Source organism: Saccostrea echinata, unplaced genomic scaffold (genome assembly GCF_033153115.1).
Source record: "Saccostrea echinata isolate AGI-Se365-2 ecotype Australia unplaced genomic scaffold, CSIRO_AGI_Sech_v1 ptg000041l, whole genome shotgun sequence".
Lineage (NCBI taxonomy): Eukaryota > Metazoa > Mollusca > Bivalvia > Ostreida > Ostreidae > Saccostrea > Saccostrea echinata.
Genome location: NW_026889790.1, coordinates 1,657,652 through 1,683,284, shown reverse-complemented (window position 1 = coordinate 1,683,284; position 25,633 = coordinate 1,657,652). Strand labels below are relative to the sequence as shown.

General features: G+C 34.0%; 1 protein-coding gene across 1 annotated transcript in view; it reads left to right on the top strand.

Annotated features, from left to right (window-relative positions):
- LOC133200718 (trichohyalin-like) overlaps positions 1-20,915 on the top strand; it is a 28,253-nt gene extending 7,338 nt beyond the window's left edge. The window contains exons 7-26 of the mRNA XM_061336496.1: positions 1,270-1,395; positions 2,087-2,260; positions 3,894-4,007; positions 4,281-4,445; positions 4,918-5,037; positions 5,941-6,075; positions 8,255-8,332; positions 8,793-8,897; positions 10,755-10,844; positions 10,935-10,976; positions 11,878-12,012; positions 12,468-12,638; positions 12,761-12,928; positions 13,346-13,486; positions 14,151-14,282; positions 15,174-15,323; positions 17,316-17,384; positions 17,684-17,715; positions 19,855-20,007; positions 20,131-20,915. Of these exons, the coding sequence (XP_061192480.1) occupies positions 1,270-1,395; positions 2,087-2,260; positions 3,894-4,007; positions 4,281-4,445; positions 4,918-5,037; positions 5,941-6,075; positions 8,255-8,332; positions 8,793-8,897; positions 10,755-10,844; positions 10,935-10,976; positions 11,878-12,012; positions 12,468-12,638; positions 12,761-12,928; positions 13,346-13,486; positions 14,151-14,282; positions 15,174-15,323; positions 17,316-17,384; positions 17,684-17,715; positions 19,855-20,007; position 20,131 (2,301 nt within the window). The 3' untranslated portion in view covers positions 20,132-20,915. The remainder of the gene's footprint in view (positions 1-1,269; positions 1,396-2,086; positions 2,261-3,893; positions 4,008-4,280; positions 4,446-4,917; positions 5,038-5,940; positions 6,076-8,254; positions 8,333-8,792; positions 8,898-10,754; positions 10,845-10,934; positions 10,977-11,877; positions 12,013-12,467; positions 12,639-12,760; positions 12,929-13,345; positions 13,487-14,150; positions 14,283-15,173; positions 15,324-17,315; positions 17,385-17,683; positions 17,716-19,854; positions 20,008-20,130) is intronic.
- The last annotated feature ends 4,718 nt before the right edge of the window (positions 20,916-25,633 follow it).

Genomic DNA, 25,633 nt, shown 5'->3' with positions numbered 1-25,633 from the left:
AATCGACTTTTGGAACAGGTAATTTCAAATCTTAAAATTAGAGAGCTAGGTGTCCACGCATGATCATAGTTCTGTGTATGATATAAGAGCTTATAGAATCTTTACTCTAGTAGTGTAAATAAAAAATGATTAAGAACCAATTACTAATTAAGATACTGCCAGTATAGAATAGTCCTATATATCTCTCTACTTTATAGATATAGTGTACACTCTTAGTGACAATATATTCTTTTGTATGACAATGTAGCTTTAACCCGCTGTCTACAAACTACTCTTAGAATTACACCCAATAAATCAAGTTCACAATGTGTGTGTGTTTGTTAACTCTTATTTAAAGATCGAAAATACACAGGTAAACTTAAGTCCATTAAATGCACACCAACCTTACTGCATAAGCGCAAGCATTCCAATGGAAAGAATTTCAAATAAAACTTGGATCTGCAACTTAAGTACAGAATCATATACCAGTATATCACAGCTTTGTAAAGTATATATGAAATAATAGAACAAATGTTCAGTTCAGTGTATACTTATCATATAGAATATAAAACAATAAAGGGTGATCAAAAATATAATAATTAAAGGAACAGGTATTTAATATTAATGAACATTCCTTTCTGGCCTTGCTCATACTTTTAAGCATATTGTTTAAATTTATAAATTTTGGATAATTTATAAATTACTTGATTTAAAAATGATGTGAAAGATAATAAACAATTATTGAATACTGAGAAATAATTTTAAAATTATTCCTTGAGTTTCTAAATCACAAATATCACAAGACAGGTATTTTGGGGGGAGAGAGAATGTCTCTCCTTGAAGTAAAATGTTGGAGTCCCTGGGAGAATAAGCATTAGTGCAAATGTGCAAATGCCAGAACAGAAAAAAAGTTTGACCACTCATAATATGATATAAGGACTTAGGAAAATATATGAAAATGATATGAATGATAATTATTTGTAATATTAATTAATTAACTACACAACTGTATAATTTGCCATATGACGTATATAATATGGTGACATGGGTATATTGTAAAATCATTTTGTATGCATGCCTATGTAACTATACAGTTGCACTTGTGTGCACAGTTGAATTGTCCTATGTTAGCATGTAACATAGGTAATAACTTTTGTGCTTTCGTTTACTTTTTGAAAATATATACATGTATTGTTTTCAGTGTGTGTCATTAAACTCACGTTTTGGATTGTTATATGTTTGTTTGCAGTGAAATAACACTTCTAATACTTGCACAATGTATTGATTTAGAAAGAGGTTAATGGTACCCCCCGTGCCCCTCCCACCCCACCTGTGGGCCTCAATATACCCACGGAAGCTGAGAGACACAGAATTGCTGAGCTCAAGAAGAAGCAATATCGAGAGGAGTTACTGAGGGTATACTCAGATCGTGCTTTATTCAGTATCAATCGAGTTTTACTCAGTATTTGTTGAGTTTTACTCAATATCAGTTGAGCTATACTCAATATCAATCAAGTTTTACTCAGTATGAGTCATGCTTTACTCAATTTCAGTCCTGCCCTTCTAAGAATCAGTCAATCACACTTTACTTAGTATTAATTATAAAAAAAAAAAAAAAAAAGACTTCTCCTAAATATAAAATAGAGGTTGAATGAAAATTATAAATTGTCTTGGAAATATCTCAATTTAGCAGTGATTCCAAAATTGGCAACCTAAAAAGAAAAATAATATCTATCAAAGCATAGAAAAATTAGTGTTTCACATTTAAATGTTGATATGCCACATAAAATGAAATGAGCAAGTCGACAGTTTCTGTCTGTCTTCACCTAGGTTATTGTTTCTAAATTTGGCAATGTTGCCATTCTGAACTTTTGATTGGAATATGATACCCGAAATTTGTTAGGCAGTCTATAAGATAAGACACAATTTATTTTTTTTAATTTATAGATAACATAAGATTGAAATCTTATTCAAACATGTCATGGAAATCTTCAAACTACTTTGATAATATATATATATGAATTGCCTTAGAACTACAATATTTTTTTTAAATTTGATTATCTGGAAACAGCTTGGATTGCAAAAAATAAATTTCTTAAACTTCCAGCAACAAAAAGAGCAAATACTGAACCGAGCTCAACACCAACTGGAAATTCCAGTGATTGACCGTCGCCAGGCAATTTCTGACCCCCCACCTCCCCTTGATTTGTCCCAGGATCGCCCACCCTCAGGGAGATGGGACCCTGATTCTTACAGACAACCCAATTTTGGTGCTGTAAAGGTATGCTGCCTTCCACTCCTTATCACACTGTAAGATCAACTTTTTTGGAAACAGCCCAGATTTTAGGAAATTTGGTTTTTAAAGTTGAAAAAATGTTTCAGGGTTTCAGAATAGCTTCACTACCTAGTATTCCTTTCTGATTGTTTCAGCCCCAATAAATGTTGTAATTATTTATTAAAATTGAAAGTAACGGGGTATTCACTTGATTTGTGCATGCTGGGTGAATGTTATAGCATCTTTGCACTTTAAATTGTATCAGTATGTGTGAAGTGTAATTCCTTTTCAGACCTCACTGAAATATATATCAATAATATTCCTCACATATTAAAATGGTCATGATTTTAATGAAATATCATATGTATTAAAACCAAATATTTATGTCTATAACTTTGAGTCTGAATAAAATTGCATGCTTGATGAGATTGAAGTAACAAAATTAACTGTAAATTCAAGTGTTTTTCCAAAACTGTTGTGTAATTGTTCCTAAGCTATCATTCACGCAGAAATGTTTAATTGGAGGCCATTAATTGGTATATACAGACTTGAGAGCATTATTTATTTTCATCAGCTGTGCCATCATACTTTAAATGACTTTAAGATGATGAGGTAAATTCAAATTTTTATTGATTTTGAGGAAAAAAAGTGTATTTTACATCAATATTTTGATTAAAAGTCATCAAGTGCAGGTCTGCTCCAGCTCTATCTTTTGATATAATATGATATAAGATATTAAAAACAGGGTGGGGTCAATTAAAAATCTTTCCATGAACCAACTTAAGGCCAGAAATAACAAAATTTACAATAAAGCTTCTTTATTAAGTGAAATTAAAGTTTTTTTCCCAAATCGCTGCCCCGGGGCACAAATTGGGCCACAATCTCTCAGGAACTATAAATATCAATAAGCATATCCATGTTATATAGACTCGTTTTTTTCCCCCAAGTGATGACTCCTGGGGCTACAACACAGGAATATAAAATTTTATAAAGATGTCCATGCGAAAATCAAGGAACACTTTTACTAGACATCTGGCTGTAGTAAAAAATGTACATGTACTCTGAATTACATTGTTGAAATCATGGATTTATTGGGGGGGGGGGGGGTCTACAGTAAGGGATTCATTTATCTACTGTAACAATTGTCAAAATTGTGACTTAAAGATGAGGATTGTGGCTAAATTGTACCATATTGACACATGAACACAATATTTTAGAAACAGGCATGAAAATTGATGAGAAATGTATCATCTAACACCATTGCCATCCTCTTCTTCAACCATTTAATATACACATTACTGGAACCTGCGGTAGATTTGGCAACCACTTCAGAATTTGCAACATGAATTGTTTTTAGGGATGGTCCCAAAAATGAAGTTTTATGATGAGCATGGAACAATTACCATCAGATAATGTTTAGATGGCTTAAAATGATTTAAACTGACAATTACCATGTACTTGTGTACCATATCTTTGATAATTAAGAGTTGTTCAATAAAAACAAGTGTTTTTGTGACGTGATATCAAGAATGTGTGACATGTAAAACTTAAAGCATGCCTCCATTGACCTGCTTAAACAATTGTTGAAAAAATGTTAGAAAATGGCTTGAAAACTGAAAGGCTTCATATATAACTACAGAGAGTAACATCCCCCCCACACCAAGCTAACATCGGCCATGATGATTACGGATCATACCGCAGACAGACTGAACACGAAGTCAGAAACAAGGAGTACAACGAATTCCTTGCCAAAGTATGTACTATTAGTTCTCAATACTATCGTTAATATTGGTATGACCTAACCAATAAGAAATACAATAATACAATACATTTCATTTTAAAGAAATACATGAAATTTCGGGTAGAGATGTTATGAGAAGTTTGAAGAAAGGAAATAATTTTTAGTGATTCCATCTTTGACTTCTGTTGATCTTGATGCACCTCTATGTAAAACCAGAAATATTGATAAATTAATACAATCACTTCCTCATTACCTCTGAGGTTTATACTGATTTTTTTTTTGTAGAAGCAACATTTGGAGGATGAGAGGCGGCAGAAATTAGTGGAGCAGCGTCAACAGGCTCCGGCACCGATCATCAAGGGAGACTACTACAGCTCAGAACAGTACGACCACAAACGGCAGGCACTGAGAGACCAGCAACATAGAGAGTATCAGAATTACCTCAAAAGCGTAAGTCTTAAATGACTAACTCTTAATCCTTCCCTGTAAAACTTTAGAATTCATGTCCTATAGTTATAGCCAAGTTGTCCAAAGGTAAGTTTTGTGAACTTACAATCTAACTTACCCGAGTTAATGCTTGGTAATCCAAATTGTCTTAAAAGTGACTGTGTTACTGCATGTGAAATTAATGAGTTGAAATTAAGATAGCATTAATATATGACTAAATACCCTGTAATTAACTTACAAGTGTGACATAAATGCTATCATTGAGAGCATTATACTTCCTATGCTGCTCTGCATGCTGCTTGCAGATTGAATAGAGATCTGCCTCCAGCATGTAGTGTTTTATAGTGCTGTGAGTTTGGGTGCATGCAGTCTAGTGTTGTTTGGTCTGTAGTGTTAGTAGCTGCATGTTAAGAGCTGTGTGTTGAGGTTAGGGCCACTAACTGCTGGGTGGACGTTAAACGATTTCTATATATAGCAGCCTGCCACACCTCCAGAGGCTTATGGGCTCCCGATAGGTCAACAGCATTATATCCCCAAACAAAAATGGATGGAAAGGCAGAGAAATATGGAATACAACCAGTTGTTGAAAAAGCAGGTATAAATTGTGTTCAACAGCTTTAGAAGTGTTATATTATACTCAAGAATTTCTTAGTCATATAACATGGTGTATTCATGTGGATGATGTGGAACTCAAATAAAATAAACCAAATCAGATCTAAAAATTTAGAATAAAGGAATCTGAGTGAGAATTGAGTTTTAGAGACATTTATTGTATTCATTGTCATACATGTGGTAGGCATATGTTTATGTATTGTATACGAGAGTTTGTCATAAACCACTTCCGTGTTTCTGAAGGATGATCTGTTGAATCCAATGTGGAAGGGTAATATTACCAGCCTCCCTATGGTAGAAAGTGAGCTCAGGTACAATGAGTTTCGCAAAATGCAGGAAAAACAGAGAAATAGGGACTACAATTTTCATCTTCAGGTAGCCATATTTATTATGGTAACCATTTGTTGTGCCACACATGGTGGTAGGAAATAGGTCTCATGGTTCTAGTTTGACATTTATTGTTGGTGAATCTCTGGGCATCTTGATGTATGGTATACATGTAATCATTGGACATTGTTATCTCACATTTTGATATATATCTACAAAATAGAACACCATTAGAAATGTATTTTATAATTTTATTGAAGACTCATTCCAATAAAGAGGTCCATCACAGCAGTGTAAAAACAAGTAGTATATATACTAGTGTAGTATTGGTGATGGTTGAGAATCTTGTATGGTATAGTGGTACCCGGTAGGCATGGTTTGTGGTACATGTAGCACCAGGCTTTAGAAATTCACTCCAGCTCTGTAGTCACAAAGCACTAACTACATGCAAAGTGTAAAAATATGGGATGGTTTAGAACAGATATGACCTTGACCTATTGACAGCAGTTTTCGGGGATAATTTAGTTTTGACTGTAGATATTTGTATGTAATGTTACAGCATGAACAGCAAAGTAAACGAGCCCCAACACCAGATTACCTGCAGGGGTTACCCCTCAGTCAACGGCAATATGATAACATGCGTAAAATGCAGGAAAAACAACGAAATCAGGAATACAACCAACTGCTGGCAAAGGTATAACGGGGTGTGATGGCACGGTGACTTGACATCTTTTTTGTGGATTTTGATTGGCTATCTTAATCTTTCCTGGTTTTCATTTGTGGCACTTTGCACATGATCTTGAATGGGCGCTGTCATTCTAGCTAATATCTTTTACCTTCTTCACAGATATTTGAAATTAATTGTTTTTGCATTTCAATAATTTTTAATTCATTTCTTTGAAATTCATTACATTTTTTTTTTCGTATTCAATCAATAAGTTCCTAAACCTTCTCTTTTTTCAATCTTTAGATATGTGACAATAAGTAAATTAAAATTGACCAGTCCAGCTGGAGGTCTGACAAGTGTACTAGACAATTACAAATGTGGTCAAGGGCTTTTTAATGCTTCGTAGAATCTGCTGTATAATTAGAAAAGCTTTTCCTAAATGTTTGCTATGAAGTGATTTGCCTTGTGTTTTTATATAGATTATAAATAAATACGAAGAACTGTTTATAATAAACATATATAAAATTTGTATTGAATTTCAACGTATATTTCACCAAGATACAGAAATAACAGAGATTTTAAGAGCTGAAATATATGACAAGTCCCAGCATTATTCTAAAAATCACTCATCATTGGTTGTGTAGCTGATGAAATCTCCGAGATAAGGCTATAACCATGGGTCACCAGTGTTGCAGCTGTATTTTAGATTTCTCCTTCATTATCAAATTTAATCATTTAAAGAAATTTATGAAACCATAACATTCTGAATCATTTGTTAAAATGAATAAAAAAAAGTTCTACTTTGTTATCCTTGATAATTTTAAAGATTTGCAATTTTAAATGGTGTGAGTTTTGAAAAAAAATACTATATAATCAATAGGGCACACAAGAAATCTCAAGATTTCAAACAGTTGTGAATCTCTGTTATATTTATGTCTCTTGCTTAATACATGTATTGGATTTCTTCGAAGAGGAAAACAGGAAAACTATTCTAATTATCTTCATTGATTTATAAAATAACATTTACAATAATTTATCTCAATATTCTGATAAATACTTCAATTGAGTTTTTAATATTTTTTTTTTTGCATTGACCAACAATTTGTAAGATTTTATACAACATTTACCACACTTCTAAAATATATATATACTGATAAAAAGAAATCAACTTTCCATGTACAGTTTTTTTGAAAGATCACAATTATAGAATTATGTCAATAATATAATTAATGTTTAATAAAGTATGCAGTTACAATAGAATTTACTATTATATATTTAAATAATCAACTTTCTAATCCAATTTTTGTTTTGAGAAATCAGACTGTGGTAAATGGTAGTATATCTGTTTGTATCTGTCTTTTGTTTAATCTAACTTTTCACTAATTCAGAACTAATCAATAATGTATATTTTAACAGATTTAACGTATGTATCTATACTTAATGCATTCACTGTATGCACACAAGGGTGTAGGCAGTAACCCAAAAAGGGGTATATAAATATTACACAACTCATGAACAGCATGCTTGAACAGAAACTGAAACCAATATAGGTATAAAATTCAACAGTTCGTTTTTAACACTTTCAGAGAAAGAATACGTCAAGTTTCATCAATTTATGGAAACATAATCTACAGTACTATACAGGGTTATTTTCGCCTCGTGTTATTTTTGATCTTCCACCCTTGCAAACAATTTTGCCCATTATTTTTTTTTTTTAAATTTGCCCAGACACCATTGTGGTTAAGAGATAATGCTGCCTTTCTTGAATTTGCCTTGTTTTAAATTCACCCACTTGCAATAAGGGCAAAAGGGACGAAAATAAAACGGGGGCAAAATTTTTCCTGTAAACAGTATATGCACTACTGTACAGGTCTATTTTCACTACAGATTTAATTTTATGATTCCTTAAATTCATCTTGAGAAAAAGACCATGAGTCTTAGGAAAAGTAAAACATAAGTAATAAAACTTGGATTAAAAACTGCTAATTTAAAAAAAGGTAGCAAAAACCTATTATTGTCTGAAAAATAGGAACATAGCGTCATGCTTGTCATATGACTGTACTGGTTGCTTTCATAATTAAGGGTTATCAAATTAGGAATAATTCAGTCTCAAAATCTATATAAAAAAGAGATATATTTGTATGTAAATTAAATTTATTTCAAACAACTCAAGCAGAAGGAATGTTTTTTTTCTGATTTTTTTTAGAAAGGTTTTGATAGACACCAACCTCCGGAGACAAATCGTCGACCAGAGCTAGGGATGAGGAGCGAGTTCCAAGACCAGGTTAGTACAGTGTTGTTAACCATAGAAACAATTCCTCATGTAAATGGAACATATAAATTACAATACATATACATAATAGAAATTTCCATCCCACTTACCCTCTTCACCACTAGAGTTCTTTGTTGTTTAAATCTGCTGCAAAAGATGATCTGCTTGCTGCTTCAGACTGGTTTGGAGGAAATTTAGCCTTATAGTACATGTAAAACTTAATAAGATTGATTTAAATGAAAAAAAATCTTTCATTGCTTTCATTTCTAAAAAAAAATAATTTAATTGCATTCAACTGTATTTAATCATAAATTTCATTCATCTACAATGAAGATTTTTCTCTCATCATTATATCTTTCCAAAGTACTTTTGTGCTTTTGTCTTTGTAAATAAATAATTAGGCAAATAAGTAGGATTTGATAGAGAAGGAACAAACATTGAGTTTTATTCACTCTCTGCTTCCTTTAAATAGTTCCAAGACCCTCTGGCTAACAGGAGCACACGCTCCTCCGAGATGGAACAATATATGAGTCGCGTTGACAATCAGGCCCGATTTAATCTGAATTCACATATACAGGTATTATTTCCTCTGTGCCATCCAACATGTCTTGCAGAGTGTCTGACATAAAATGATCCCAGACTAGGACATACATATATAAACTCTAACTAATTGAGATTCTCTGGTAGAAGTTTGTCTATCGTCCATCTGTCTGTCATCTTGTCATATCTTGGACTACAGAGCAAATTTCAAATGTATTTACCACAAAGCATACTTTAGTGAAGAAGTAACACATCAGAGTTGCCTTCCAAAGGGAGATGATTATTTCAGAAAGATCATTCAAAAATCTTCTATAGAACCATTTCATAAAAAACACAAAATTTAATATGTATTAAAAACTTCATTTTGATGTAACATCAGATTTCATGGTCCCAGTGCCACAAAAGAGAGTTCATATAGCAATAAATTTATATATCCTTTGAGCAGCATATGTATGGATGTAATTTTTGTTTCACTTTTAAACCTACAACCACAACCTTTCAGATCAAGACAGTGGTGGGTTAAAGTTAAATAGAAATAAAGACTTCCTAAAGAACATTTACAGTATCAAGAAATGCAGTACGTCTTAGTCAGCATGGACTTTTGTTTTAAGCCATGTAAAAGAATCTCATTAATACAGTTGCACCTCATTAGTCCGGACACTTGTGTTATCATGCAAATCCTCTATATTAATGAAGTTTCCAGAATACTAAAACAGATTTGGTATATATAGGATCACCCATGCTTTTTGGTTAGATTTTGATCCAATGAGTTAAGTGTTTTCTTCCTTGGCCTGGGGCTAGGAATCACCACAAACTGGTGGGAGATTCATTTATCACATGTGTTACAAGAGGCTTTGACAGGTTTTACACCGTTTTTAAATATTAATCCACTTCATTTGACTTCAAGGCTTTTATATAAAAATCATTGTGACATCGCAACTGTTGATATAAAAACAATATATCATATGTATAAAGGAATAAGCATGTGATAAAATATAAAAATAAAATGTTCCTCACGAACTTTGGGCAGAAGGTGAATCTTCCCGGTTATTGGTGTCCAGGTTAATGAGGTTCCACTGTACATACTGATTTAAAAGAAGAGAGAGCAATGTGACTCAGATGACTATTGCAGATGTTAGTTTATGGTCATTTCTTCCTTAAATACCCCCTCCCATGTTTAGAGGCTCTGCAATGTGTTGAGATAGTCTGGGTTTACTGGAGTTTTGAACTCTCCTTACTATGTTTTATGAGTTTTTTTTTTTAGATCACCTGAATTTGTTGGTTTTATAGATTTCTGTGGTGGTTGTCAAGCACATTTTTATTTCTTCCAAGTGCTTTGATTTTTTTTTTCATTGGTTCAGTGTCTTTTGTTTTAAATGTTTGTATATATACATCTGTATTTGTTCAATTGAAACTTGTTTAATTACACCTAAAATCAGATTGGCAGCTTTGTTACAAATATTTCCAAAACAATACTTATTACATTTGATTGAAAGTAATGTTAATTTTTATCAGTAATTTTATTTGATTAAATATAACTATCATTTAAAGAATATGCTTAAGTTCAAGACATTGTTTTTGGGATTTGATTAGCTTAATTTACACTGTATGAAATGTTTCACAGCTAAGTTATAAATTAGATAAGTGCATTATTCACAATGTGGAGGGTTTCAATGCATGCTTCTATAATCTGGAGATTCACTGTGGGATTTATCACACCTTGAAAAATGATCAACTGGTGATAGACCAGATTCTTTGAACTCTGTATTCCTTGACCTTGACCTGTATTTGTTGTATGGTGGTCTTGTTGGTTGTTGTATGGTGATTGATGTAGATGGTATGTTGGGGCTTGGGTTCATTTTCTGTTGGTCTCTAAATGTGAACTTTACGGTAGATTGCCCCTCAGGCTGTGTCCAGTGATTATGCTCGGACCCACAGTGGCAAGCTCCAATCTTACGGATTGATGACAGAGACACAAGATCAGGTGAGGTGACCTTGACCCAAATTCATTGTCATCTTGATTAGTAGATAATTTTTGAAAAAAAAATTTACATATTGTTGTATGATTGTATAGTTTAGAAGCCCAACTATAAAAAGACAAGAAATGTTGGATCAGGTAACACTGCAATTTAATTTCATTGTCGCCTTGGTAATCGGGTAATTGTTTGCAGTATGTGTGATTTGCGTTGGAGACAAGTGGCAGTTGTGAGGTTAGCTTGTTGTTGTCATTTTTTCAGGCATATCTACCCTGGTATTTATTTATTTCATCTCTTTACCAAGTAATGAGTGGTTTGAGTTGGACTGTATATTTTTACCAATGAACATTGGTATGAGGCACATTTTTATTTTGCAGAAATAGAGGGCATTGAAACTGTTGGTACATTTTTTTGTATCTTAAAGTTTTGTTAATAATTAGCAAAGATATATTGTTTTAAACCCCTTTGACCTTTGCTTGTAGTGCATTTAGATTCAGACACAATAACTTATGGTTAATGAGGGTTTTGATGGAAATCTGTTGTTTTTAGTGCTGGATATTTGTGTACAGGTTTTGTTAATGCAGAAGTATCAAGATTTGCTTTTGTAGCCAATGAAGACAAAGTGAATAATGTACATCATAGACTATAGATCTAGTCGTTGATTTTTTTTCTAGCTGATTTTTATTAAAACATAGAGAATTTTGCACATGCAACAATTATGAGAAGTCTATAGTATATCCCAGTGTTGCAAAAAATGAAAAGCTTTTTCATCAGCAGCATAGAGTGCCCATAATGTATTTACATGTATATCATTTCTGTACAAAACACTTTTATTCATTATGATTTGGGAATTTTGTCTTTTGATTCTGAGCAATTTCTGACCCTGACAGCAATGGAAGAGTTCTCAAATCTAACTGTGTCATTTCCTAGTGTCCGCTTTACAACTGTGTGTTGTTTCCTAGTGGTCTACTATGTAACTGTGTGTTGTTTCTTAGTGGTCAACTATGTGTGTATTATTGTGAATGGGTTTCTCCCTGACAGGAGCCAGCAGGCAGACAGTCCCAGAGGAATGTACCCCTGGGGTCCCTAATCACGGGAGACAGGGTGGACTACCCCAGCAGTGCTAATGTGAAATTTAACAATGAACGTCGCAGGGAGTACAATGAATACATTAAGGTACCGTTATTGCTGTTGTAGACTAACCATCCACTAATACTGATTGTTCCAGTCTAACCCTTGACCTCCAGAATATGACATATGACCTCCAATCACTTAAATGGTTTTTCTTTGTCATAGCTCACAGTAACATTTGTTGGTAAAATGTAATCTTCTTTCTTTCTGTGTAATTATATAAATTTTTATTTTTCCTCAAATATATTGTTTCTTTTGACTTTATTAGTTTGAACAATCAAAACTTTTACATGTTTAATCTAGCTATGAATCCCATTCCCATATATATATGTACAAAGTACATTTAGATAGATCTGTGGTAGAATGCTAGCTGGAGTTTGAATAAGGTTTACTTTTCAGAATTATTATCATTGGCAAAATGATAGGTTCTGTAAATGCATGCATCTGGTTGGTAAAATAAAATGGTATCTTTCATATAACAAGTCACACATTATTCTTAGCCCCAAGATCTTAAGAACATCCACAGAAAGAGAGAGGAGGCAATATCTAAGATTGAATCTGATGGCATAGACTTGGACAAAGTCCGAATCTTCCCTCAGGGAGAATATCAAGACAAACACAAACAATTACAGGAAGAATGGAGAAAAAACTTCCGTGATTTCGCTGCTAAGGTTGGTCATATGAGTTACCATAGTAACCGTTCCCATAGATTTAAGAGAGTTGTAATCTGAATATTCATTTGTAATCTCGCCCTAAATAATCAAAATAACACTGATCACTTAATACTGAACAGAAGCATGAAATAGTAAAGAAAGAGCTAGAGGAACGTGAGCAGGAACTAGCAAAATATTACCGTAAGGAGATAGATAACCCTCACATCCTGCCTGTCGGGGAATACAAGGACAAACAGAAACTTTTCCAGCAGCAGTGGCGAGAGGAATGTCGGGACTATTACTCAGGGGTAATACTACGTGATCTTACTTATCCGACAGAGATTCAGGGCTCATACTAACAATGGCATGTAGTGAGGTGTTTGTCTAATAATAGAAAACATCCTCATGTTTTGACGATACCAGCTTATTTAACTTTCGTGAAAATGTTTTGCTTTGCATGCTTCAACAGGTGTGCATGATCATGCTACACAATATTATAATGGAAATTTTCCTATGGTTGATGTAAAAAACAGTCATCAAATGACTGCCTGGAAGTTCATATGGAATTAACAGAATCTGCGTGGCATTTAACAAGTGGCTTGGTTTGCAGTGGTGCATGTACCAATATAACAGAATGAGAGAAAGTGAGTTAACATGAGGTTGAGCTGTTGTGTATTGAGAATGGTGTAAAGACATGGATAGAATGTTACCTTGTCTTTGTGCAGCACCCTGTGGTTCAGAAGTCAAAAGAGATTTGGAAGGAGGATGAACCTGTTCACACCATACCACAGTCCGGAGAATACAAAGGTCGCAGAGAAAGGCTGAATAATGCACTACGAGAGGAGTTCAAAGAATATCTGAGCCAGGTACTCTCCTCCAATCAAAACTCTTACATCTGCTGATGCCATAGCAACTGCTCGATCTTAATCATACTGAGGCCATGTGACATCCATGGTAACCTAATCTCATTAATTTCATTTCAGGCCTGGTTTAAACGTCCCTTGCAATGGTATAATTAACTGATTGCAATATGCATGTCACTCTTTTGCATTTTATTTCAGCAATGATATTCCTTTTAGCACCAATTCTGATCAGATTGCATGGTTCTTCACTTTCTTACTGGGTTGTCTTCTCCTGTTTAACTGATCCATTTTGACTTTCTGTATTTTGTGAATGCTTCTACACAGATCTTTTTCTGGTCGTCACATTTTCATTTTTGTTTATTATAAGTATGCCAGACTCTTATCACCAAATTATGATCATGGTTTTTGCTAGAAAACTTTATATAATAAACATAAGGCTCTGCAATGTCTAATTCTTCAATTCTGAAATTTGAATAAGATTTAAATAAAATTTTATTCAAGATTTAAAAAAAAAGGGGGGGTCATTATCACAAGGAACATGTAAAAGAATAGGGAAACATCAACTCATAGACAACATTGAAAAAAAAGTGGTTACATATATTTCAAAAAAATCCTAAATTGAAATTTTGGCCAAATTATCATCCATGCCTTTGACCTTATTAACCAGAAAACTCCCCCTAAAGAGCGGCTTAAAGTGTTTGGGCAGCAAGGGGCCGTCTTGTTTGATCCACTGTATAATAAGGACACCAAGAATCGAGTTCGAGAGGAGAGGTCCAAAGATTTCCAGGACTTCCTGGAGGTAACATAAGACACTGCGTAAGATTGGCTGGATGGTGGCGGGATCCCCTTTTACAACCAATCATATTTCATGCTTCATGTAATAAAAATGCCTATTACTCTGTCTATTCCTTAGCTTTTATATAGTTATTTATTCATTGCATAGCATTTTATCATAATTAGTGTGTTGGGATTCATAATAAATATAGAGATATATATTTCAATGGTTTGTTGATTTTTCTGTTTTTCCCTTTTTTTGTAACAAGATTCAGCATTTCTTATATGTAATAAATGTCTATGGTATGTGAAATATTGTGTCACATGTCATTTCTGTACAGATTTGATTACTACTAGCTTATATTAAACTTCATGTAAAATTGTGTTTATTGTGGAATGGTTAAATGATTTATATCATAATTTAACCTTCAAATGATATTTTTCATGTAAACTCCTTAAAACATTTGCTAGCATGCTCAAAGAGCCTGAATGATATATTTTACCAATAAAAGTATGTTTGCATGTTCTTATTATCCTAAAACTTGTAGCAATAAATACAACTTATTTGCACATGCATGTTACAGTATCTAAAAAGTAGTGCATTATTTATTATTAAGGCCTGAATTAAAAATGTTTCAAATCTTTAAAACTTAGCATTTTCGTTTATTGTTAGGAATGCTGTATTGAAATAAATTTTTTTTTCTGTCTTAAAGTTAAACTATCAGAATAGGAGTATATTTTTAAAAATTTTTATCAAAATTTGAAGTTAATTTCTTAAAAACAATGATAAATGGATTTACTGGTATGTAATCAAAGAAAATTTTAATGTGAGCCTAATATCAAAGTGTTAAACTTGTGTACACTTTTGTACAGTATATGTTATCAATCTAATTCCACCGTGATCATTTATTACCAGAAACAAGAAGCAGAGCGATACAGAAAGCAGGACAACACGCGATCGGAGAATCGCATCGGTTTCATGTCTCAGCTGGGTAAACCTGTGGAGGAGATCAGAGAAAGGCTCGCTAAGGAGAGGCATGAGGATTACAATAAGTATCTACAAAGTGTGAGTACAGACTCTTTGTCTAGGACTTCCCACCCCCAACACACCACCCAACCTTAGAATAGATAAGTACTCCCTGTCTGTCCACAAGTATCTAACACTCCACAACCCCCACCCCTCCCCAATAAAAAGAACATGTACCAGGTCTTGTCTATTTGTATCCCCCATCACCATGAAATAAGGGTGTTTTTTCCCATGGATGCATCATTGTATCAAGCGCAGTTGTGATGTCTAGAATGCATACTTTGGTGCAAGACCTTGACACATCCTCTGATCAAAATCTACCTTTGTGCCAAATATGAGCTTCAAATGTTTCTTAATTCCAGGGCTAATATGGATCAGACAAGAATTTTTACACTTCCAATTCCTATGACAATGAACTTGTTCAGGTGACTTTGGTCACAGTCATGACAGACCCTATTGGTCATTTAGCTACCTAGAATTGTCCTGACAGAGTACTGTAACAATTCAAAGATTTTTATGATTGAAATGGTAAAATTCACGATTGTCTGCATACATCACAGTAAATATATATCATCTGTCCCTTAGAAGAAAATTTAGACCCAACTGCCTAAATATCAATGAAGAAATGAAAAATCCTCTGTCTGGAGATCAAATTAAGTACATCTGTCATACTTGTGTCCAGGTAGACCTAGCCCCCCCTCCCCCCCCCCCCCCCCCCAGCCTATTCCAGTACACCTTAGTAGTAATGCAACAAGTAGTAATTAATTCCTAGAGAAATGATTAACTAACACTGGACTGGATATGTGCTATGGTGAAGGTAAGCAATCTAGATCTAAGATATAGTTACAGTTAATTGGGTACAGGTTAGACAGCAATCACGGTAACGTTTTTTTGACATCATTAACAAGTCTAAATATTTAACTGTTTATAGTGTGTATATATAATAATGTAGATTAGTATAATTATGTGTTTGCATAAACAAAGAAGGTATCAGAGACAATTTGTAGTGTTTTACACAATATCCAATACAAGGGAGTAATGGTGCTGTTCTACTGAATTCCAGCTAGGGTTGTATTGATACATAAATACATGTACTATAGTAACTTGATTAAAGGGGTTTAATCATGTCACATTGACATTGTGAAAGTGGTACTCATTACCTGTCCAAAGATATGTGATTCAAGTCGTCATTTAAATTAATGTAACACATGTAATGTTGTGTATACCCTATTTTTTTAATTGATGAATAGAAGATAAGTAAAAATGAATTCTTGTAGTGCAAATAAATATATATATATATGCATTTTAAATTTTAATATATTGTTATGCAGTAGTATCATCACTTAGATGTTAATGAAAAAAAACACATTTTATCTGTTCCACTTGCATTAAATGGATTTAAATATCATTAACTCCATCCTGAAATGTAAATTGTGGATATCAGAGAAACTGTATATGACATAGATATTTGTAGAACATGCATAAATGAAAAACCACAAGTAAGAGTTATTGCCCTTGTCATCATTTTTAAATTACAGGAAATACTTACTTTTACTGTCTCCATTATTGTAACAATTAGATAACATTTCTAAAATATACTTTTATAATGCAAGAAGTTTAATTAATGAAAGATTACACAAAGATAAGGGTGAAGCCACCTTAAATATAGATCTGAAACACCAATTGCAACTTACATTTCTTATTTGAGAAACTCTCCAAATTTTGATCCATGTTGAAAACCATTAAAAGTAGTATATGCTATTGTACATGCACTTGGTCTATATACAAATATATTGATATTTTAATTGAAGGTTGCATTTGTCAAATTTTTTGTCATTTTTCCTTTCTTTGCTAGAACTATCGTCTCCAAAAAAAAAGTAGTTGTAGTTTTGTTCAGTATTGAAACAGCACCTTTTCAACTCCCTGGTTTTTTGGAACACTGTTTTTATCAAGGTTGTAATGGTAATAGATACATGTATGGGAAGTTTGAGGTTTAACAGCTTGTATGTGTTGTTTGCATGCTTCTTACAGAAATATAACTCAAAGTCACAGCAGCGCCCCCTGGAACGACCCAAGTGGGTGGATCCCAATATTATGGAAGTAGGTCAAGCCTATTTCATTTAACACATTACAGAATCTTTGATTATTTTTCACAATAAAAAAATATGTCACAGTACATATATATAGTACATATATCTGAGTTCATGGATTTTTAACTGTAAAAGACTTAGAAGTATGTTGACCTTTGCTCTTGACCTTACAAATATTAGGTAAACTTCCACATCCAGATTTGATACACCAAGATGAGTCATAACAGAAATTAAAATTAAATTAGATGGTTTAGTTTCCAGTAAACAGTTGATTGTATTTACTTTTAAAATGCTGTATAATATTTTTAGGATAATTGGCAGAAGGAAGCTGGAGGGTCAAGGTCAGCATTTTATCAACAGTGTTTAAATTCTGTCTTAATGGCTATGTATCTAAATTTGTGTGAAACATTCCTATTTTCTTTTCTTTTACCTCTCTTTATTAGGTCATCTGAGTCATTCAGGTGACCTATTGCTATCCGTTCTCGTCTGTCGGCGTGCGTCGTGTGTTAACATTTGAACATTTTTAGCTTCTTCTCTGAAACCGCTAAACCAATTTCAACCAAATTTGGCATATAGCATCTATGGGTGAAGGGGAACAAATATTTTGAGTTTCATAGTCCCTGCCCCTCGGGGCCTGAGGGGTGGGGCTAAAACCACCAAAAATAATGCAATCTTTAAAAATCTTCTTCTTTTCTCCTGGACATCAAGCAGTCAAACTATTGGCATGATTGTAATAAGCATTGAGCCCTCTACCAAAATTGTGAAATTCATGGCCCCAGGGTCAGGGGTTCTGGCCCCAGGGTGGGGCTATATAGATCATATAGTGAAAGTGCATTATTTCTTTGAAAATCTTCTTCTCTCTCCTGGGTATTAAATAAAGTAACTAAGTACATAGTTATGAAGAGCAAGAGTGCCTCTTCCAAAATTGTGAAATTCATGGCCCAAGGGTCAGGGGTTCTGGTGTTAGGGCGGGCTCTTTTGATTATATAGTGAAAATGCATTAATTCTTTGAAAATCTTCTTCTCTGCTCCTGGGTATTAAATAAAGTACCTAAGTACATAGTTATGATAAACAAGAGTGCCTCTTCCAAAATTGTGAATTTCATGGCCCCAGGATCGGGGGTTCTGGTGTTAGGGCGGGGCTCTATTGATTATATAGTGAAAATGCATGAATTCTTTGAAAATCTTCTTCTCTGCTCCTGGGTATTAAATAAAGTAACTAAGTACATAGTTATGATGAGCAAGAGAGCCTCTTCCAAAATTGTGAATTTCATGGCCCCAGGGTCAGGGGTTCTGGTGTTAGGGCAGGGCTCTATTGATTATATAGTGAAAATGCATTGATTCTTTGAAAATCTTCTTCTCTGCTTCTGGAGATTATTTAAACAAACTAAGTGCATGATTATGATAAGCAAGGATGCTTCTTTCAAAATTTTTAAATATATGGCCTCAGTTTTTGGGGTTCTTGAGGGGGGGGGGGGGGGGGGGGCTCTATTGATTATATAGTGAAAAGCATTAATTCTATTAATTAATCATTAATTAATCCTGTCTGCTCCTTAGTGTTGAGCTGATAAATAAATTGCTTAGCTATGATGAAAATGGGAGCTTCGAACAGAATTTTTAAATCTTGTGGTCCTTGTGGGGGGGGGGGGGGGGGGGGGGGCTTTTGATAATATAGTGGAAAAGTGTTAATTCTTTGAAGTCCATAGTTATGATGATGAGGCTAACTCTTCCAAATTTGTAAATTTCTTGACCCTTGGTCTTGAGTTCTGGTGTTAGGGTAAGGCTTTGTTGAATCTGTAGTGAAAATGCATTGTACCTGTGAAATTCTTCTCTGCTTCTGGGCATATCGGAAGCAAACTGAGTAAAAGTTTAAATGATATAAGTAAGCGTATTTCTACCAGATTTTTGAACATCTGGACCATTTGTCTAAGCATTCTGGTCCTGGGCAGGGCTCTATTAATTTGTATTCTACTGAGAGAAGTTATTCCCCTTCCCCATTCACCTTTGATAATTAATCACTGTAAATAATGTATTTGAAAGGTTAATTAATTATGCAAGAATGTTTATCGTATAATTCAAAAAGAAGTTTCTTAGTTTTAATAATCAGGTAGACCTGTAAGTAAAAGATAAATAAAAATGAGACAAAAATAACTTATCTTATTAAAAGTTCTTCAAAGACCATAAGAGAGGTCAATGCTAGAGGTCTTAATATGGGTTTAAAAATAGTACAGAAGCACTAATAGTTTGTTAATAGTCTGCATGGTGATAGTGTTAAGTGGGGGACAGATTAGAACTTTATTTATGAGTTGATACTGAATACTAGACTAATTATTTTGTTGATCCTGATCTTCCTACTTCTCTTGCTTTAGGGCAAAAAGCTTCATCTATCAGTGTATTTAACTTCTAAATTGTTGTATTATACTCAGGTGACCGTTAAGGCCCTTGGGCCTCTTGTAAACATTAACATTTTATTTAAAAAAGGTCCAACAGCCGACCACCAAGTAACAAACCAGTCCAAACTCCGACATACGAGGAGATGTTACAGAGAAAGAGGAGAGAGGAGGCTTCCTATAGACGTTATGATGATCCGGAATATTCCAGATCAGGGGATCCAGGCAGACGACCCATGCCGTAGTAAGTCCAGCATATGTCAGATATATTGTACAGTCTACCAGTTGCATTGTTTGAGATGACTTAATGGAATGAATAAAAACTGTTTTATTTCATAATATTTTGTCAAATGTTTTTTATTTACAGAAGACCATGTGACTGAGATTACGTTCTGATTTTTGTACAGTAGAACAGATAGACCGGCACTGCATGCACCACTTAATGTGACTCCGTCCAGTATTAGACCCTAACAATCGTGTAGATTTGAGTATTAACAAAGAGCAGCTGACCCAAAGTGACTGTAGATATTGACTTGTATATATACAATAACTGACTCGTATAAGAGTTACTTCCCTTTATACAGACTCTGCTGATATATATAGTGCCTGTTCTCCCTGATTCAGTACATTATTCTACAAGCAATGACAGTGTGAAGCTTTAATATCATGTTATTTGTTACTCATTAATCATATTTTACTTGGAGTTTATAGGAAAGTGCTAAATTGTGGTTTTTTTCGTTATTTTTTTGTTAATGTGAATGTCTTAAGTGTGTGCCATAATCAAGTCATCGAAAAAAAGTTATCAAGTTACTGAACCCCCAGGTAAAATATATAAAATACACTGTTTCTGTAATATTTATTCATTTATAAGCACTATGTTGCACTTTTTCTTCAACAGTTTATTTTATGTGTTTATTTATAGTACATGTATATTGAGCCAAATATTGTATAAGAAAACTTGATACTGCTGAAAGAGGGAAATAGTTCTGAGTATGAATTGTAATAATCTGTTAATGTTCTGTTAAATGTTTCTCAAGTGCTGTATAATTTATTGGTGGTAAAGGATTTTGATGTGATTTAGACTAGGAGAGAAACAGGAAAATCTTCTCAATAGAAATAAATTATAAACAGAGAGGTTTTATCTTGTTATTGTGTGTCTATACAGCTGTGTTCCTAACTAAATATTTGTGACAATTTTATTAGTGATTGTCATTTAATGTAACCCTTCACAGAGTTCTTACAGCAAAATGAGGAAAAAAAAATGAAGTGCAAGGTCAAAAGGAAGGTCAAGGTAAAAAAATTAGGACACAGTTGAATTGTTCACCAATTTGTATCAGTAAATGATGTTTGATGATTAGTTGTTTTTTTTCTTTTGTAAAACTAAAGTAAATGTAAAATGAAGAACGGAAAGGTCTAAAGGAAGGTCAATGTCAGAAAATTATCTCTCATAAGGCAGGGACCTCATATATAGCTGTGTATATGTACTTCATTACAAATGGTGCAATCTTGATTAAAGCTGAACACGACTCGTAAATAGGCATACGCCATTTTCGATATTACTATCTTAGATATCAGCACCAGGGTATACTCTTCGCATTCGTTACACCTGACTGCTTTATTGTCACGGGTATCGGCGTGGAATGGCGACCCGTGTTCGTGCTGGTTATCTTGCATTCCCTTTGTTTACATTTTATTGCAGTTACGTATATTTGTGTTTGTTTGTATACTGCACTGACCTGTGCAACTGTTGTAAGTGTCTTTGGTATCTTACTCTCCTGCATTAGAAGAAGCACACAGTTATTTTTGTCGCTCCCAAGTGCTGTATAGCATACGTCCGTCTACACCAGTGACAATTGATTACACTGAACAGTGACCAAGTGAGCGGCTTATATATAGGGGCCCTCAGATACAGCTCGAGTCCAATCGAATATGGCGGACACATTCTTTTTACGAAGCGTGTTCAGCTTTAAGTGTCCCTAGTACTTGTCTGTACAGTGGATTATACTTATAAAATATATTCTGAAGTAATTCGGGACTAAAGAGGACCATTTTTGAAGATTGCTTTAATTTTGATGGTTTTAGTCCCACCTATCAGGCCCCAGAGAGGCAGAGCCCATGAAATTACATTTTCCTTTACCTAGAAATGTTATACTGTTTACAAAAATTGTTTGAAAATGGTGCAGTGGTTCGAGAGAAGAAGCTGAAAATAATCAAAAAGTGAACAGTGTGTTGAAGATTGCAATAGGTCACCATAGTGACTCAAGTGACCTAAAAATCCCAAGAACCATTAGGTCAGAAAGCTTCCTGACATGGTGAAGATTCAAGTTTATTCAAATCATGGCCCACAGGGTGGGGTCACAAAAGATCAAATTTTTACATAGGAATACATGTTACAATTCACAAGAAATTATCTTGCCATGATAGGTCAAATCAATATGCAAGCATAATCTGGTAGTGTAGATTCAAGTTTGTTCAAATCATGGCCCCCAGGGATACAGTGAGGCTACAATAGGAGATCCAAGTTTTACACGGAAACACATAGGAAAAAATTTTCTCAATAACAGCATGGCTATGTTTACTCATACACGTATCAATACGCATGCAAGCATCCTCAGGTCCTGGTTATTAAAGTTTGTTCAAATCCTGGCCCCTACGGGTAGGGTTGGGCCATTATAGGAGATGAAAGTATTATATGGGAATATATTTACAGGGGAAAAAAATCTTCCTTTCAAGAACAGCAAGTCCATGATTAATTATATAAATATGGAAGCAGCCTCAAATAGTGCAGATTCAAATTTTTTCAAATTTAGCCCCCGGGGTAGAGTCTGACCACAAAAGGAAATCAAGATTTAACATGAAAATATTAAGGAAAAATCTTTGAAAATCTCAAGAACAGCAAGGTAATGATAGGTCATATTATGGCCCCCCAGGGCAGGGTGGAGTACAATAGTTGATTTTTATAAGAAAATAAAAAATTGTGGTCCCCCACATTCAGAGTCTTAGTGGTTGGGATGCAATACAAAAAAGCTTCTTCTTTTTTTGAAAGTTACTGCAAAGATTAAAGTTTCTTAAAACTGCATCAAATTTCAAGATCAAGTTCATGAGGTCAAGTATCATAATGTGATCTGAAAGGTCTTGTCACAAGTAATGCACATGTGAATAGATATGAAAGCCCTGTCTCTCTGGAACAAGTTACGACCAAAATTAACATTTTTGATAAGTGGGTCATACTTATAGGTCAAGGTCATGAAATCAAAAATGATAATTCTTTCTGAAAGGTGTTGCCATATGTAATGTACATGCAAAATATGGAATCCCCATCTTCTCTTGTTCAAAAGTTATTACCAATGTTAAAAATTTTGAAAAAGACTGTAGGTTAAACTTTAAGGTTAAAGAGGGATACAGATTTGAAGCTCATATTTCTGAACAATTCTAAATAATATCAGACTTATATGTTGCTATAGCATTTCACACTGAAATATATTGAAAGCGTGTTTAGAAACTTCTTTTATCTGGAAATTATTTAAACTAAGAATTTCCAGACACGTTTGATTGACACATATCCATGCACTTTCACAAAGTAAACTTTATCCATAATGCTTAAGAAAAGTAGAAATTCTGTAGTGTATTAATGAAAAATATGAAAACTATACTCCAGAAAGTTCAGAGTAGAAATGTGAGAAAGCAAAACCAACTCACCAATATTGTCAGTCCATGCTCAGTGATGTGTGCAGACTAAACAAATTGAACACACCTGATAAAACGCAAACACTAACAATAATTGAGCTTGTGCCCTGTTCACACACACAGGTATTTTATGTGATGTTTAGAGGAATGTCGTTGTTATTGAATTCTTAGAATATTAATCATTATTATACCTCTGTGAATTTTTTCTATATGAAAATATGACGAATAAACCTGCTATTTTTTTAAACCGTGGAATAGTTTTTGTGCTATTAGCCCATGGTGAAATAGTCATCAAACTATTCACCGGCAGCATTCCGTTTCCCTCGCTTTTCATCTCGGAGCTCTTCTGGTTTTATCCAGATTGTGACGTAACATAAGTAAAGTCGGCTTCGTATAATAAAACACCTATTTACTGACTATTCGGACAATAGCAAGTTTATCGTCCCCCTCGACAGCAACTATTTCCCTCGGCTGCGCCTCGGGAAATAGTTGCTGTCTTGGGGGACGATAAACTTGCTATTATCCTCATAGCCAGTAAATAGGTGTATATTAAACTGAAGTTATTTTTCTAATAAAAAGAGACATTTAAAATTGTAAACAAAGCAACTGTGTCCAGGCCCCTTTAAAAACACGAGATCAAAAATCAGTACATTCAGGAAGTTTCTGATCTTGTAACTGGTAATGCATATGTCAAAAATATAAAACCCTATCTTAATTCTCTCATTCAAAAGTTATCAGCAATGTTCAATTTTTTGAAAATAAGATCAAAAATTATTTGGAAATGTCTCGTCATGGGTAATACATATGTCAAGTATGAAATATGAACATCCTGTCTTTTCTCTTTAAAAATCTTCTCTCATTCAGAGTAATTAATAACAATTAAAAAGATTATGAAAATTAGGTCAAACTTCAAGGTCAGGGTTATGTGGTCAAAAATCATAGTACATTTGGAAACATCTTGTCACAGGTAATGCACATGTCAAATATGAACACCCTATCTTTTCATTCCAAAGTTACCAGCTATGTTCAAATTTTTGAAAATTAGGTCATATGTCAAGGAAACAGGGTAAAAAATCATAGTACATTCAGAATCGTCTTGTCACAGGTAATGCACATGTCAAAACTAAATGCCATATATCTTCTCTCATTCGAAAGTCATCACCTGCTAAAATTTTTGAAAAGTAGGTCAAACTTCATGGATCATAGTGCATTTGGAAAGGTCTTGTCACAGGTAATTAAGATATGAAATATGAAACCATGTCTCTTCTCATTCAAAAGTTATGACCAAGGTTAAAGTTTTTGTGACAGACAGACTGACAGACAGACGAATGAGATGTAATGTCCCCTTGTTTTCATGACATCCACACTTCGTACATCATAAATTTGCAAAAATTCCTAAGTTGTGCCGATTTCTTCAAATTATGAACAAGGGGGTAAGGTGGGACTATAATTGGAGGTCAAATTTTACAAAAATAAAAATCTTGATTTTTTTTTCCTCCACAACAGAAGGGCCTCTGTTTTCTTACTGATATTGAAGCATCCCAATGTTGTTTGGATTCAAGTATGGTTAAATCATTCATGTAACCCCTTGAGGCTAGGTCAGGGTCACAATATATGCAGTCCAAATTTTTTTTTTGGGGGGGGGGGAGGGGGGGTATCTTCTGAAGAACAGCAAGGTAACTCCGGTAAGGCCTGTGGGCCTCTTCTTTAGACCTACCTTTACAGAATTATGTTTTATTGAAATAAAACCAAAATTTAGGGAGAAAGATCTCAACAGAGCATTCTTTCTCTAGTAGCTGGTAATGTTTTAGTGAAATGCTTTAGTTTCAGTGAGATTTGACCAAAATGCACAAATGGTCATAGCATTAGCTCTTTGAGCCTTGACTCAGAAGAGCTAAAGATTGCAGTCAAACCAACAGACAGTAGGTAATGTACCATTTAGCTCTTCTGCCTTTAGGGCCACTTATGCTGATATTTTCTAAATTGTTATTAATCAAAAAAGAGACCAGAAATGGTGATTCTTTGATTTGATTTATTGACAGCATGTTTGCACACTGCCCTTAAAAGGCAAGTTGTACATGTATATAAAATGAATCTCAAATACATGTATAGAATATCTCATCAAACGTATATTCCTATATAAGATTGTGCATATAATGGCATTAATATGTAGTATAAATAGG